A 15,393-nucleotide genomic window follows, 5' to 3' on the forward strand; every position below is an offset into this window, starting at 1 on the left:
TGAAGATGGGGTCCTTCAACTGAAAATAAATGCATTTCAGGGATATTGAAATTCTAAGTTAATTACAGTGCAAAATGATTTCCACTTCAGACCAATGCTAAACTTGCAGCATTTGTACAGTTCACAGCAAGATCTTGCAATGAAACAAAGTGGAGTAAGAATACTTGCTTTGAACAGTATGCAGTACAAATCCAGTGCATTGCCATCCCAGGTACATGTTACATTTTACTTTATCTTTCAAAAGCTTTGCCTTTTCCTAAATCTATAAATACAATGATTCAGTTGCAGTTCATATAGACTCAAATGCACCAGAGACTAAATGTTTAAATGCAGTGGTAATATTCTTGCCTTTGTCTCAAAAGTTTGTATTTGAAGCTCTACTCCAGGAGTAGAGTACATGGATCTACACTAATGCTTACATCTTTGGATGAGACATTAAATGGAGGGAATATTAAACAGAGAGGCCTACTCCTGCTCCTAATTCATAGGTTATTACTGCTGTTAGATAAATGTAAAAGGACTTTCGGAAATGAAACTATTTGAAGAGGAATGAAGAGGTTCTCTCAGTATGCTGATGAGTACTTATTCCCTAATTGGCATACTTTAAAAAATGGATCTGCGCGTCATTTATCTTATTGCTAGTTGTGTTAGCTATATGTCAATGATGTATGACATTAACCACATATCAGAAGTAATACATTTACTGTGAAACAGCGTGGGAGAGCCTAAGGATATTTAAGGCATCATATAAATTCAAGTGAGTCGAATTGGTTTAAATCTGAACATAAATAATAATAAGCAAGTCAACTGGTTACTTTATGAGCAAAAACTATTAAAGCCTAGGTCTGAATGTTTTTTTGAGATATTCTTGTTGTATCACCTTATTTCTGGAAATAAATGATTGGAAATATATTTTAACATTAGAAGGACAGAAAATGAAGCATTACCAAGCAACATCATAACAATGAATGTAGGTTAATTTCTCGGTCTACGGAATGGATGATCATAGGCTGAATTTTCATTCTTGCAGAAGTAAAGAAAATACCAGTTTTGCACGTCTGTCTCAAAAACCATGTTTTTAACAAGTGCGATTTTCAGAGTTTTGGAGAGGGCTGAATGTAAAAGGCATGCACTTCACCCTCAGCAAGAGTTCAAATGCAGCCATAGGGACTTGAGGATATGGAAGCAGTGTATTTAACAATTTATGCAAACAGTAAGGTTCTCTGGCGCTCATGTCCAACACCAACTGTACTCTGCCAGCACTCCCACCGTCCCAAACAATATCCACCCAACCATCCCAGTGCCCTTCATTTACTTTCCCATAGCCATTCATAACTGCCATGCCAAGCCCCATTACCTCTCAACACTGCCCCTCTTCCTCCCATGGTGCTTCATACACTCAATGCCAAGTTATGCATTGGCCATGGATCCTTGAACCATGCCCATTCAAACACTATTTAGAAAATAGATGCAGGATAAGGTCATATAGTCCATCAACTCTACCTCACCCTTTAACATGACCATGACTGATCCAGACTCCTGACACTTTGAGAAATCTATTTATTTCTGAAATATACTCAGTGACCACCTCCACAGTCTTCAGTGGTAGAGAATTTCACAGGTTCACCAACTCCTGAGTGAAAAGAATTCTCATCTCAGTCCTAAGTGACTGTGTATTTTGAGATGATAACCTCTTGTTCCGGAAGCTCTGGCAAAACAAACTATCATTACTGCATTCAGTCTGTCCAGCCACATCTGTACTACATGGTCTGTGCAAACCACTGACTGAAACAGGACGTGTTAAGTCTAAAAAAGGCAAAAATCTGAAACATCTATCTTATGTAAATTCCCATAGGACCACACATGTATGACAATGTTTGGTTGAGTGCCAAACATTCATTAGTGTGCAACATGGGAAAAACAAGGGACAGATGAAGAAGCGTTGCTTAGTATGTAGGGTATGACAGATAATGGGAAGTGCGTGGATGGGCAAAGGGTAAAGGTAAGACCTTCTAAACTTATCTTTCAACAGACTGCCTCACTCAAACTATGGTTCATGATATCGCTTGAGTTACAATGAAATACACGTTCTTTAAAAGATGGCCTGACTCAATGGAAATTGCGGAGGACTTGGACATGACTATTCCCATAGGGGAGCTGGTTAGGTTAGAAGGCGCAGAACCAGAATCAGCCTGTCCCCTTACGTAGCACTGTGAAAATTGTAAACCCACGGAACTGGTTCCACAATTGCGAATTGCGTTTTGGCTACAATTTTCATTCCTCCACGGCATCTCACCACCACCATGAATATCTACCTTTATAACCTCCTTTGTGGTGAGAGAAGGGAAAATCAATTGGCAATATTCACTGTTCTGAGTAATTTGAAAGCATATTTATTTGCACAAGAATAAACCTCAGGACTGCCTGAGAGTTTCAACTTAAAGAGTAATGAAATTGCAACTTGAAAGAATATTTAGAAAATTGCACAGATTGCAATTTGTGATTGGGAAAAATCAGATTGTGGCTATACACTATGATTGATTAAAATTAGCATTTTATACAACAAATTATCGACAACATTTGGAGAAGTGTGGACCAAGAAGAACACATCTATGCTTGTTACCGTTGCCATATCAAAACATGTTATATGTAGGAAATATTTTTTTGCTGAAATTCATACTGAAACATTTTCATAACATTTTACAGTAAAGAGAGAAACATTTCTCTCAACAAGCACTTCAGCCTTTATAACCAGATTTTTGTTGACTGTACCTGTGGTATTTATCATACTTTTTGGTGTAGCTGTTGCAGGAGAGATTACGTTGCTTGTACTGCCAGTGACGAGACTACTCGTAATACCGATACCACCGACTGTGTTGACGGCCAGACTGCCTGGAGGTGGTTTCTTTACAGGTACAACAACACTCCTAAGAATATGGAAAAATACAACAAATGTAACATCCTCTCATGAGTATACCAGTGTATAGATTTGCATTGTACATGAAAAGTACCTTTACTAAAATATATCTTCCTTACAAGTATGTGCGAAATGTTCCTTATACAGTGGCAAAGAATTTAATGTCTTTGGGGGAAGCTAGGTAAACAAAAGGGAAAAGAACAGGAGGTTATGCTAAATGGTTAATGAAATATAATGGGAAAACTCCAGTCAGGAGCATAAACGCGAAAAGAGATCAGTTGAACCAAATGTAATTCTAGTCACTCTCTTTTATCCACCTGATATCCATTAACAATGGAGAACACTATGCAGATGAGGGTACAGAAAAGGACTGATGCCAATACAAACCAAAATGAAACAAAAGCACTTCCTAAAGTAGATACATGTGGCTTGTTTTGCCACAATGTGTATGTTTGCTTGAATCATTAATTTTCACTGCATTTTCATAAAACAAAAGAACTGTGGATGAATCAAACATTGCTGGAAAAACTCAGGTCTGGCAGCACCTGTGGAAAGAAGAGTTAATATTTCAAGTCCAGTTTTGCATTGTCAATGGTACATTGATTTTCTAATCAGAATAATCAGTGAGAGGCTGACATTTATTTCAATGTGCAGCAGTCTGCATTTTCATAAAAATCAAAAAGGTGTGGATGCTGGAAGTCAGAAACAAAATCAGAAATTGCCAGAAGAACTCAGCAGGTCTGGTGCCCACCTGTGAAAAGAAAGGAGTTAACGTTTCAGGTCCAGTGACCCATCTTCACAATGTGTTCAGCTCTGAAGAAAGGACACTGAACCCAAAACATTAATCCTGCTTTCCCTCCACAGATGCTATTGAGTTTTTCCAGCAATTTCTGATATTGTGCCTGCATTTTCATATTCTGTATTAATGTGAGCTGAAAGGTTTTTAGAAATATATTAAAAGTATAATGTATTGGTATAATAAGCAAAGATTAGATTGGAAACTTAATAGTGGGGGCAAGGGACCACATTTGGGAAGATAATAGATGATCAAAAAACAGAGTTAAGATCAAATAGGACTGGTATCAACATGAAAAATTATGAACAGACTTTGACTGAAAAGGGAGATTAGCATTTACATAAAGAAAATTAAAGGTTCTGTATCTGAATGCATCTATCAAAGAAAAAAAACAAAATTGATCTGAGAATGCAAACAGAAATAAGTACATACAGTCTGGTTGCTATTGCAAAGGCATAGTGGTGGATGACATGAATTAGGACCTGAATTTTGAAAGGTACAACAAATTAATGAAGGACAGGAATATTAATGGAAGGTGACGGCAATACCACTCAATTTATAATCTAGGCTAACAGTCTGAGGACAGGGGTCAATTTTCACAATGGCAGATATTTATTAAATATTAAATGTATGTAATAAATCTGCAATTAAAAGCTAGTGTATAACAATTATTGATGTAAATGCCCACCTGGTTCACCGATGTCCTTTTCGGGAAGAAAGTCTGCTATCATTACCTGCTCTGGGTTGCATGTGACTCAAGACCCACTGCAACGTGGTTGACTCTTAACTGTCCTCTGCAATGCCTTTGCATGCAGAAAATACTGGCCTTGCCAGCAACACCTGCATCCCAAAAAAAAACTCTTAAAAACTAGAAAAAGGTGGAGGTATGGCACTGTTTGTGATAGTATTGATAGTATTAGCACAATAAACAGGGATGACCCAAGTTCAGGAAAACAGGACAGAGAAGCATTGTGGGTAGAGATGAGAAATGAAGGTGGCAAGAAGTCAATTGGGGAAGTTGGTGTACAGGCTCCACATGGTTGGTAGAGCATAAAGGAGTAATGGAAGATTTTAATCTACATATGGACTGGATCAATCAGTTGGGTAAAGATAACCTAAGGGAGGAGTTCAGAAAATATTATTGGGATAGCTTCCAGAACAGCATTTTGTGGAATGACCAGAGAGCAGAACATATTAGACCTGGCATTGTGTAACAAGATCAGATTAATCAGTATCACAATGAAGGCAGCCCTAAGCAGTAGTAATCATAATATGATTGCAGTTGCATCCAATTTGAGGGACAGTGAGTCCAAGACAACTTTTTAAAAAATATTTCTTCCACGAAAGAAGAGTTAGCTGAATTAGGTTAAAGGATAGATCAAGAGAAAAACAGTGGTAGACATTTATGTGGATATTCCAGAATACATGGCATCGATACAGTCTAATAACGAGGAAAACGACCAAAAGACAAATTCCAGAAATTCATACCCTCTAGGCTAAAGGTTTTACCTCATGTCCACTTTAATCCTTCTTCCAAACACCTTAAATCTATGCCCCTTTGTAACTGACCTCTCCAATACAAGAAATGGTTCTTCCCTGTCCATATAGTTCCAGATTTACTTTCCTGCATTTTTCTAAATACCTCACTGAATGAAGGGAAACATCCCACCGGGCTTCTTCACTACCCTATCAACCTGTCCTGCCACATTTAGAAACTTGAGAACATACACTCCAAGGTCTTTCACTCCCTTTATACCTGACAATACTACTTCATTCTACTGCATAGAACATAGAACAATACAGCACAGAACAGGCCCTTCAGCCCTCGATATTGCACCGACCTGTGAAATATTCTCAGCTTGTCCCCCTACACTATCCCAAAATCATCCAAGTGCTTGTCTAAGGATTGTTTAAATCTCCCTTATGTGGCTGAGTTGACTACATTAGGTCAGGCATTCCACTTCCTTACCTCTCTCTGCGTAAAAAACAGCCTCTGATGTCTGTCTTAAATCTATCACCTCTCAATTTGTAGTCATGCCCCCTCATACAAGCTGACATCATCATCCTCAGAAAAAGACTTTCACTGTCCATCCTATCTAATCCTCTGATCATCTTGTATGTCTCTATCAAATCCCCTCTAAGCCTTCTTCTTGCCAATGAGAACAGACCCAAGTCTCTCAGCCTTTCCACATAAGACATTCCCTACAGACCAGGCAACATCCTGGTAAATCTCCTCTGCACCTTTTCCAATACTTCCCCATCCTTCCCGAAATATGGCGACCAGAATTGTACACAATATTCCAAGTGTGGCCGCACTAGCATTTTGTATAGTTGTAGCATGATATTGCGGCTCCGGAACACTCTCCCTCTACCAATGAAACCTAACACACCGTATGCCTTCTTAACAGCACTATCAACCTGGATGACAACTTTCATGGATCTATGTACATGAACTCCAAGATCCCTCTGCACATCCACACTACCAAGAATCTTTCCATTGACCCAGTACTCTGCCTTCCTGTTATTCTTCCCAAAGTGCATCACCTCACATTTAGCTGCATTGAACTCCATTTGCCACCTCTCAGCCCAATTCTGCAGTTTATCCAAGTCCCCCTGCAACCTGTAACATTCTTCCACACTGTCCACTGCTCCACCAACTTTAGTATCATCTGCAAATTTACTAATCCATCCACCTATGTGACTTTCATAAATAACTTAGACGAAGGCAAACAGTAGCGGTCCCAAAACAGATCCTTGTGGCACACCCCTAGTAACCGGACTTCAGGCTGAATATTTTCCAATCACCATTACACGCTACCTTCTTTCAGAAAGCCATTTTCTAATCCAAACTACTAAACTCTCAATTCCATGCCTCTGCATTTTCGCCAACAGCCTACCATGTGGAACCTTAAAGGTTTTACTGAAGTCCATGTATAGTGAGCAAAATTAGGGCGCATGGTATTGGCGCAAATACCTACTTGGATTGAACGTTGGTTGGCTGATAGGAAACAAAAGATTAGTGATAAACGGCTTCATTTCGGAATGGCAGGCAGTGACCAGTGGGGTACTGCAGGGATCAGTGCTGGGACCGCAGCTTTTTACAATATATGTTAATGATATAGAAGATGGTATTAGTAATAACATTAGCAAATTTGCGGATGATACTAAGCTGGGTGGCAGGGTGAAATGTGAGGAGGATGTTAGGAGATTACAGGGTGACCTGGACATGTTAGGTGAGTGGTCAGATGCATGGCAGATGCAGTTTAAATGTGGATAAATGTATGGTTATCCACTTTGGTGGCAAGAACAGGAAGGCAGATTACTACCTAAATGGAATCAATTTAGGTAAAAGGGGCAGTACAAAGAGATCTGGGTGTTTTTGTACACCAGTCAATGAAGGCATGCAGGTACAGCAGGTAGTGAAGAAGGCTAATAGCATGCTGGCCTTCATAACAAGAGGGATTGAGTATAGAAGCAAAGAGGTTCTTCTGCAGCTGTACAGAGCCCTGGTGAGACCACACCTCGAGTACTGTGGGCAGTTCTGGTCTCCCAATTTGAGGAAAGACATTCTGGCTATTGAGGGAGTGCAGTGTAAGTTCACGAGGCCAATTTCTGGAATGGCGGGACTACCTTACGCTGAAAGACTTGAGTGACTGGGCTTGTATACCCTTGAGTTTAGAAGACTGAGAACGGAGCTGATTGAGACATAAGATTATGAAAGGATTGGACACTCTGGCAGTAGGAAACATGTTTCCGCTGATGGGTGAGTGCCGAACCATAGGACACAGCTTAAAAATACGGGGTAGACCATTTAGGACAGAGATGAGGAGAAACATCTTCACCCAGAGAGTGGTGGCTGTGTGGAATGCTCTGCCCCAGAGGGCAGTGAAGGCCCAGTCTCTGGATTCATTTAAGAAAGAGTTGGATGGAGCTCTCAAGGATAGTGGAATCAAGGGTTATGGAGATCAGGCAGGAACAGGATACTGATTAAGGATGATCAGCCATGATCATATTGAATGGTGGTGTAGGCTCAAAGGGCAGAATGGCCTTCTCCTGCACTTATTGTCTATACCACGCCAACTGCCCTACCCTCATCCACATGCTTGGTCACTTGCGCAAAAAACTCAGGTTTGTGAGACACAACCTGACCTTGACGAAACCATGTTGACCATTGAAATCAAATTGTTGCTTGCTAGATGATTATAAATCTTATCTCTTATAATCCTTTCCAAAACCTTTCCTTCAACAAAAGTAAGGCTCACTGGTCTATAATTACCTGGGTCAACTCTACTGCCCTTCTTGAACAAGGGCACATTTGCAATCTTCCAGGCCTCTGGTACTAAACCTGTAGACAATGCCGACTCAAATATTGAAGTCAAAGGCTCTGCTATCTCTTCTCCAGCTTCCCAGAGAATCCTCGGATAAATACCATCAGGCCCAGGGGACTTGACTACTTTCACTCCTCCTAGAATTGATAATACCTGTTCGTAAGTAACCTCTATCCTTTCTAGTCTAATATCTCGTACCTCATTCTTTTCCTCTATAATACTCTCCTTTTCCTGAGTGAAAACCGAAGAGAAATGTTCATTTAGCACCTCTCTGATCTCCACAGGGTCCACACTCAACTTCCCACTTCTGTCTTTGACTGGCCCTGTTCCTATCCTAGTCATCCTTTTATTCCTCACATAAAGCTTTAAGGTTCTCCTTTATTCTATTTGCTAAAGATTGCTCATGTCCTCTCTTTGCTCTTCTTAACTCTCTCTTTAAATGCTTCCTAGCTCATCTGTAACTCCCCACCGCCTCATCTGAACTCAACATATAAGCCTCCTCCTTCTGTTTAACAAGAGATGCAATTTCTGTAGTAAACCTTTACCGTATCACTTCCTCCCTGTCTGACAGGGATATACCTATAAAGGGCATGCAATATCTGTTGCTTAAACCAGCCCCACATTTCCATTGTCTGCATACCCTGCATTTTGCTGCCCCATCTTCTCTTGCTTTGTTTGCAAAAACTCTCACTTCCCCAGACTGAATTCCACTTGCATTCTATTCTTGCAACCAAAACACTAATAGAATCAGAGAGTAAGCCATCGTTTTGACTATCAACTACATAGCAAACTTATATTTCCTGCAAATTCCCCAATCATATTTCCCATATTCTCATCTAAATTATTAACATACACCACAAGCAACAAAGGATTCACCATTTGAGCCCTGTGGAACATCACTAGAAACTATTTTTGCAAACAAAATCCATCCTTTGTTTCCTGAGCCAATTTTGGATCCAACTTGCTATGTTGCTCTGGGCTTTAATTTTTGAGCAATCTACCACGTGGGAGCTTGTCAAATGTTTCACTAATATCTATGCACACAAAATCCACTGCACCACCCTCATCAATCCTCTTAGTTACTTCCTCAAAAATTCATATTTAGATACAATATTCCCTGAACATACCATGCAGACTATCCCTTATTAATCTCACTTTGATCATATCTTAATGCTGATATTGCCCATCACTGAGGTCAAACTGAGATAGTCTATAATTATTTGGCCCTAACTCTTGCAGCCTTTTTTGAACAGCAGTACCATGTTCACAGATTTCCAATCCCCTCGTACCTCAAATGTATCTAGGAGGATTAGAACATGATTTTCAGAGCATTTGGGATTTATACCTTGGATTCCTTTAAGAGCCTAAGGTACAATGCATTTGGCCCCAGTAATTGACCCCCTTCAAGGTGAGTCCTACAATACTCCCCTTCTCATTACACTTGTTTGAAGTAGTATTTCATATTGCTCTTTAACGACAATGTCTGTATCATCCTGCCTCTATTGGAAGACATAGACACTCACTAGGATCTTTCCCACATCTTCTGCATTCTAGGCACACACTACCTTTTGTCTTCGTCATTCTGTCGCTTTTAATGTACTGAAAACATCTTTATCAGCCAATATTTTGCATTCATAACTAAAATACTTCTGATGCTAGAAATCAGAAATAAAAAACAAAACATTAGAGAAACGTAGCGGGTCTGCTAGCAAGTGTGGAGAGAGAAATGGCTTAAATGTTTTGATTTTAGTATAACTCTTTAGTATAACTGAAAGCAGCTGGAAAATTATGATTTTTATGCTAGTGACAGAGGAGAAGGAAAAGAAACAAAGGGAACAGATGGTGAGAATGCCTGGAGTAAAGACAAAGCCAGTATTAAGGTGGTAAAGGAGCAATGGGAAATGTCTCACAGGTGTAAATGTTAGATATGAAAAAGAGAAGGGGCCTCTGCTGAGAGCAAAGCCTTTCCTAATTTCCTTTTCATTTCAGTCCTGTATTTGATACTCCTCTAAGCTTCTTAAAGATTTACATTTTTGAGATTGTCATGAACTCGATCTTTCTCTTTATCACAACCTGTATACTTCTGGATAACCTGGAGCTTCTAAATTCAATACCAGTTGTTTCCTTTATGGGGAAACTGGGCTTGTCGATTCTAGCGAATCTCAAACTTGAATACCTCCTGTGGATTTTCCACATACTTCCTTTCAAGTAGATATATCTAGTTCACTTATGCCAGATGCTTTCTCAGCTTTGCAAAATTTGCCTTCTCAATTTAGAACTTTTACTCTATGCTCTTTGTCTCTCTCTATAATGATGCTAATCTAACTGCATTATGATTACAATGTCAAAAATAGTCTCCATCTACTACTTCCTGCACCTGCCCAGGTTTGTTTCCTGAAATCAGATCTGGAACTGTGATCTTTCTCATTGGGCTTAATTCATGTTGGCTAAAATACCTTTTCTTGAATAAAATTTGCACTCTGTGGCCTTTGTGCCTTTTGCTCTGTTTGGATTTCAGAAGTTATTTGGATAGTTGGAATTCCCAACTATTAGTTAGTAAGTTTGCAGATGACACCAAAATAGGTGGTGTAGCGGACAGCAAAGGTTACCTCAGATTACAAAGGGATCTTGATCAGATGGGTCAATGGACTGAGAAGTGGCAGATGGAGCTTAGTTTAGATAAATGCGAGGTGATGTATTTTGGGAAAGCAAATCTTAGCAGGACTTATGCGTTTAATGGTAAGGTCCAAGAGAGTGTTGCTGAACAAAGAGACCTTGGAGTGCAGGTTCATAGCTCCTTGAAAGTGGAGTCGCAGGTAGATAGGATAGTGAAGGAGGAGTTTGGTATGCTTTCCTTTATTGGTCAGAGTATTGAGCAAAGAGGTCATGTTGTGGATGTACAGGACAATGGTCAGGCCTCTTTTGGAATATCGTGTGCAATTTGTCTCCTTCCCATCAGAAGGATGTTGCGAAACTTGAAAGGGTTCAGAAAAGATTTGCAAGGATGTTGCCAGGATTGGAGGATTTGAGCTATAGGGAGAGGTTGAAAAGACTGGGGCTGTTGTCCCTGGAGTGTCAGAGGCAAGGGGTGACCTTATAGAGGTTTATAAAATCATGTGGGGCATGGATAGGGTAAATAGACAAAAGTCTTTTCCCTTGGGTGGAAGAGTCCAGAACTAGAGGGCATAGGTTTAAGGGTGAGAGGGGCATGATATAAAAGACACCTAAGGGGCATCTTTTTCACTCAGAGGATGGTATGGGTGTGGAATGAGCTGCCAGAGGGATGGAGGCTGGTACAATTGCAACTTTTTAAAAGCATCTGGATGGGTGTATGATTAGGAAGGTTTTGGAGGAATATGGGCTGGGTGCTGGCAGGTGAGACCAAATTGGTTGGGATATCTGGTCGGCATGGACGAGTTGGACCGAAGGGTCTGTTTCCGTGCTGTATATCTCTATGACTCTATGATGACTGTCCAGTAATTTTTGCACTCAGAAATCTATGCATTTTCTCCTCTAACTCTCTCCCGATATTTGAGGATCTACAATCCAAGCCTAGTCGAGTGGTTGCCTCTTTTTTGTTCTAGAGTCAACCCATATTAACTCATTTGGTGCTTTGTTTACTATATAATCCCTCCTCACAATCTTAATTGATCCTTTAATCAATAAGACTATACCGCCATACTTTATTTTCCATCTTACCTGAAAATATTTTTTCCAGGGACCCAAGTTCCAATCCTTTTTTCTATCTAAGCTAAGATGCCATCAAATGTTTATGATATAATGCTGTCACATGTTCATCTGTGCACTGAGCTCAATGGTTTTATTTGCTATACATCTTTTTCTTACAAAATAGTGCCAAATTTCTGTGCTGTACACATTTTAATCTCCGCTTCCTCCACCTTTCACTAGCACCGATAAAGTACCTTTCAATCTTTGCTCTTAATTGTTCATCAGGGTCTCACAGACTAAATCTTCTGCAACAGTATTCACAAATCTCTCTTCGAGTCTATTTATCCCAGTACTATTCAAGTGTAGACTGCCTGGCTTACACAAGTTGTCACCTTTCCCACATATGATCCCAATGCTCCAGAAATCTGATGTCCACTTTTCTCAACTTTCCAGCTACATGTTCAATTCCTTTTATGCTTGCAAGTAATTGGGACTGGGAGCAATCATGAAACTACTGCTTTGGGTGTTCTGCCTTTCTCCTAACTAAATCCCTCAAATCTGCTTTTAGGACCATATAACTATTTATACCCAAGTCATTTGGAACCAACCAGTGTAGTGCATGCTGATCACCCACACCATAAAACATCCCACATCAACTCTGTCACATTCTTTACCTTGGCAATAGGGAGGCAACATACCACTCTGGAGTCATGTCAATGGTCACAGATATGCCTGTCAGAACCAGAGTATGGAATACCAATATTGCTCTTCCCTTTTGTATCTTCCATCTCCTCCTTTCTCTGTACAGCTGAGGCACTTGTGGTGCCACTGACTGGACTCTTGTCTTCACCAGTATTCAAAAGTAGATATCAATTCACAAGCGAAATTGACTCAGCTGACTCCAACAATGCCAATCAGGCTTCTTTAGGACGTCTCGCGGTCATCCATTCCCCCTTTGAACTGTTCTAACCCCACATCTCAAACGTTCTATCACAGAGCCTTTCACTTTGTGAATAAATGACAGTGATTCTAATTGCCTCTCAATTTCCAAAACTTGCAGTTCAAACTTTTGCAGCAGGTGAAACTTTCTGCAGGACTTGTTTACCAGTGACACATTGCGTGTGACGTCATACGGAAACAAAGCAGAACGTACACTTTACTTGGCCAAACTGACTGGTCCTCCCTGTAACTTTAAAACCTGTTACAACTAGAATAGTGGAATAATTTAACAATGCTCACTTGTCAATTTTTCCTTCCGGGTCCAAAGTTACAAGCAACTCCAGGTAGCTGAAAAAGGTAAAATAGAGATGCACCTCCACCTAGCCCCTCAGTGACCTCACTCTTAATACTCTGGACAACCAAAGCAGTACTGAAAGAGGCCTCTATTTATGCTTCCTGAAAACTTAGGCCTAAAAATACCTGTAAGTCAGCCACTAATTTACTAGCTATAGCTTCCCTCAGCTTGCATACCCCCATTTAAAGCCACAGTACAATAACTTCTCTTAATTTGAGTAATCAGTTATTTGCCAAATTAAAGAAAAAAAAAATGCTTCAAATGAAAAAAAGCAAGACTCTCATATTCACTAGCCCCAGTTGCAGACAAGACATTTGTGAGGGAAACCTCTACTTAACACTTCCTAAAAACATCAGCTTTAAAACAAACAATTCAAGCTAGCCACTAATTAACTATTTACAATTTCTCGGAGCTCCATAATCCATAACTAATGAGGTAAGTTTGAGGATAAGGGGCTGATCATTTAAGACAGAGGAAGAGGAAAAAAAAATGACTTCACTCAAAGGGCTATGAACCTTTGAAATATTCTCCCGTGCAGGGCTATAGGTATGCGATTGTTGAATAAATTTAGTTAGACTAAGGTAGACAGGCCTTACAGGGAACTAAGGCATATGACAAGCAGGTTGGAAAGTGGAATTGAAAACCAACATCAGCCATGATCATAATCAATGGTGGCGGTGGTTATGGTCTTCTCCTGGTCCTATTTCTTAAGCTTGATGAGATTAGTGGGCATGACATCATTGGGATTTTATTAACATGGATTAATTTTTTAAAAAACTAAGACAGTTGGAATTAGAAGCTCGTTCTTGGATTGGCAGTTTGTAACTTGAGACGACACAATGACCAGTGCTATTTACAATCTGTTTCAATTTTATTTTGAACCAGCTCTTGTTGGAACTTACTGTCTGAAATAGTAGTAGAGAGAGCAACCTTCATTACATCTGCAATATGCTTGGATATGTACTTGAGGTGCCATAACCTACGGGGTTATTGATTTGTTTCTTTCAGATTCAATGTATTCAATTATGAGAACGGTGGGGGACTGAGATCAGCAGTCATTTTCTCCATGTTAATGAAATCAGAAGATAGAGATTAAGGCAGGAAAATGGGAGCGAATAGATTAACCATAGTCTTATTGAATGCCAAAAGAGTTTGAGGGCCATTTGGACTATTCCTGCTCTTATTTTTCATGTTCTTTTCAATAAAGGAACATGCCAACTGTGCTGTACTTGGATAATGAGGATAAGAAGAGATCAGCAAAATTATTGAGGCATAGAAATGTGTTATAATATTGATGATAACACCTGGTACCTCAGGTAGAATGCTGCTTCCAATTTTGCTAGCCTAGGTAGTTTGTAGTGAATAATGAACCACAAATAGGTCTCAACAGAAAACACACTTATTTCAGGAACGAGAAAAGGTTTACTATATCTTAGTCACCATGTATAAGTTACATTATACTGATGTTAATATGATGATTAAAAGCCATGACAGTCTCTAATATAACTGCCCACAACTGCCTCAAAATACCCAATGCTCCACACAGTGATTGTGTTATACATCAAAGTGGGCAGAGCTTCAGCTTCAGCCTGGCTAACTTTTCACATTTATTGTCTTACACAATAGAAACCACTAAGAATAAACTACTCCGTGTACTTATTTAAGTGTTCCTTTACAGCAACTTCGTCATTTCAAAAAGCATTCACTTTAGACTGAGAGGAATGTGATGCAAGTAAGCAGTGCAAGAGGAGAGCAGTGAACTTGGTATAAAGCAGCATGAGAGAAGAGTGGTGAACTCAGTATTAAGCCATGCGTAAGAGCGGTAAACTCAATTTTAAAAAAACGCATGAGGAGAGCAGTGAATTCAGTGAGATAGTGCTGGTGGTAGTGGACACAGTTGACAGTGTTACCAGTGTGCATCTATAAAGAGCTCTAAACTAGGAAGAATATAGAATACGGTCAGGTGAGGGCTCGACTTCTATTTTGTTTTTATTAATTAAACTGTCGCAGTCTACTAAACAAAAGGTAGGAACTTTGGACTGTGATGAGAGTGTTTGGAGTGGATAAAGTCCCTTGCATAATTAGCGTTCTTTAAACAAAGTAACTAATAATTAAACTAAAAGGAAGTCATGGCAGCAGAGCTTGCATGCATGACATGTTCCTCTTGTGCTCTGTGGGAAGTCATGGATACTTTCAGTATCTCTGTTGACTGTGTGTGCAGGAAGTGTGTCCTGCTACAGCTACTGCTAACAGCATTTCAAAGCTGGAAATTTAGATGAACTCACTGTGGGGTATCCATGGACAGCACATTGAAGTGAGGTGCTCACAACACAGGTAAAACTTAACAGGCAAAACATAATGGGTGACCACGAGGCAGAGTAAAGGAAGG

At 39.8% G+C, this 15,393-nt stretch overlaps 1 protein-coding gene and 1 long non-coding RNA gene across 5 annotated transcripts in view; one reads left to right on the top strand and one right to left on the bottom strand.

Annotated features, from left to right (window-relative positions):
- Positions 1–15,393, bottom strand: part of nbeaa (neurobeachin a) — a 913,644-nt gene that overhangs the window by 602,959 nt on the left and 295,292 nt on the right. For 3 of the 4 annotated variants that reach the window (XM_072577218.1, XM_072577213.1, XM_072577212.1), the window contains one exon: positions 2,773–2,927. In XM_072577218.1, the coding sequence (XP_072433319.1) occupies positions 2,773–2,927 (155 nt within the window). The remainder of the gene's footprint in view (positions 1–2,772; positions 2,928–15,393) is intronic. The other variant, XM_072577214.1, reaches the window with a different exon arrangement.
- LOC140481281 (uncharacterized) overlaps positions 1–15,393 on the top strand; it is a 146,690-nt gene that overhangs the window by 44,245 nt on the left and 87,052 nt on the right. The gene's annotated exons all lie outside the window — the stretch shown is intronic.

The sequence above is a fragment of the Chiloscyllium punctatum genome, chromosome 9, assembly GCF_047496795.1.
Source record: "Chiloscyllium punctatum isolate Juve2018m chromosome 9, sChiPun1.3, whole genome shotgun sequence".
Classification (NCBI taxonomy): Eukaryota; Metazoa; Chordata; class Chondrichthyes; order Orectolobiformes; family Hemiscylliidae; genus Chiloscyllium; species Chiloscyllium punctatum.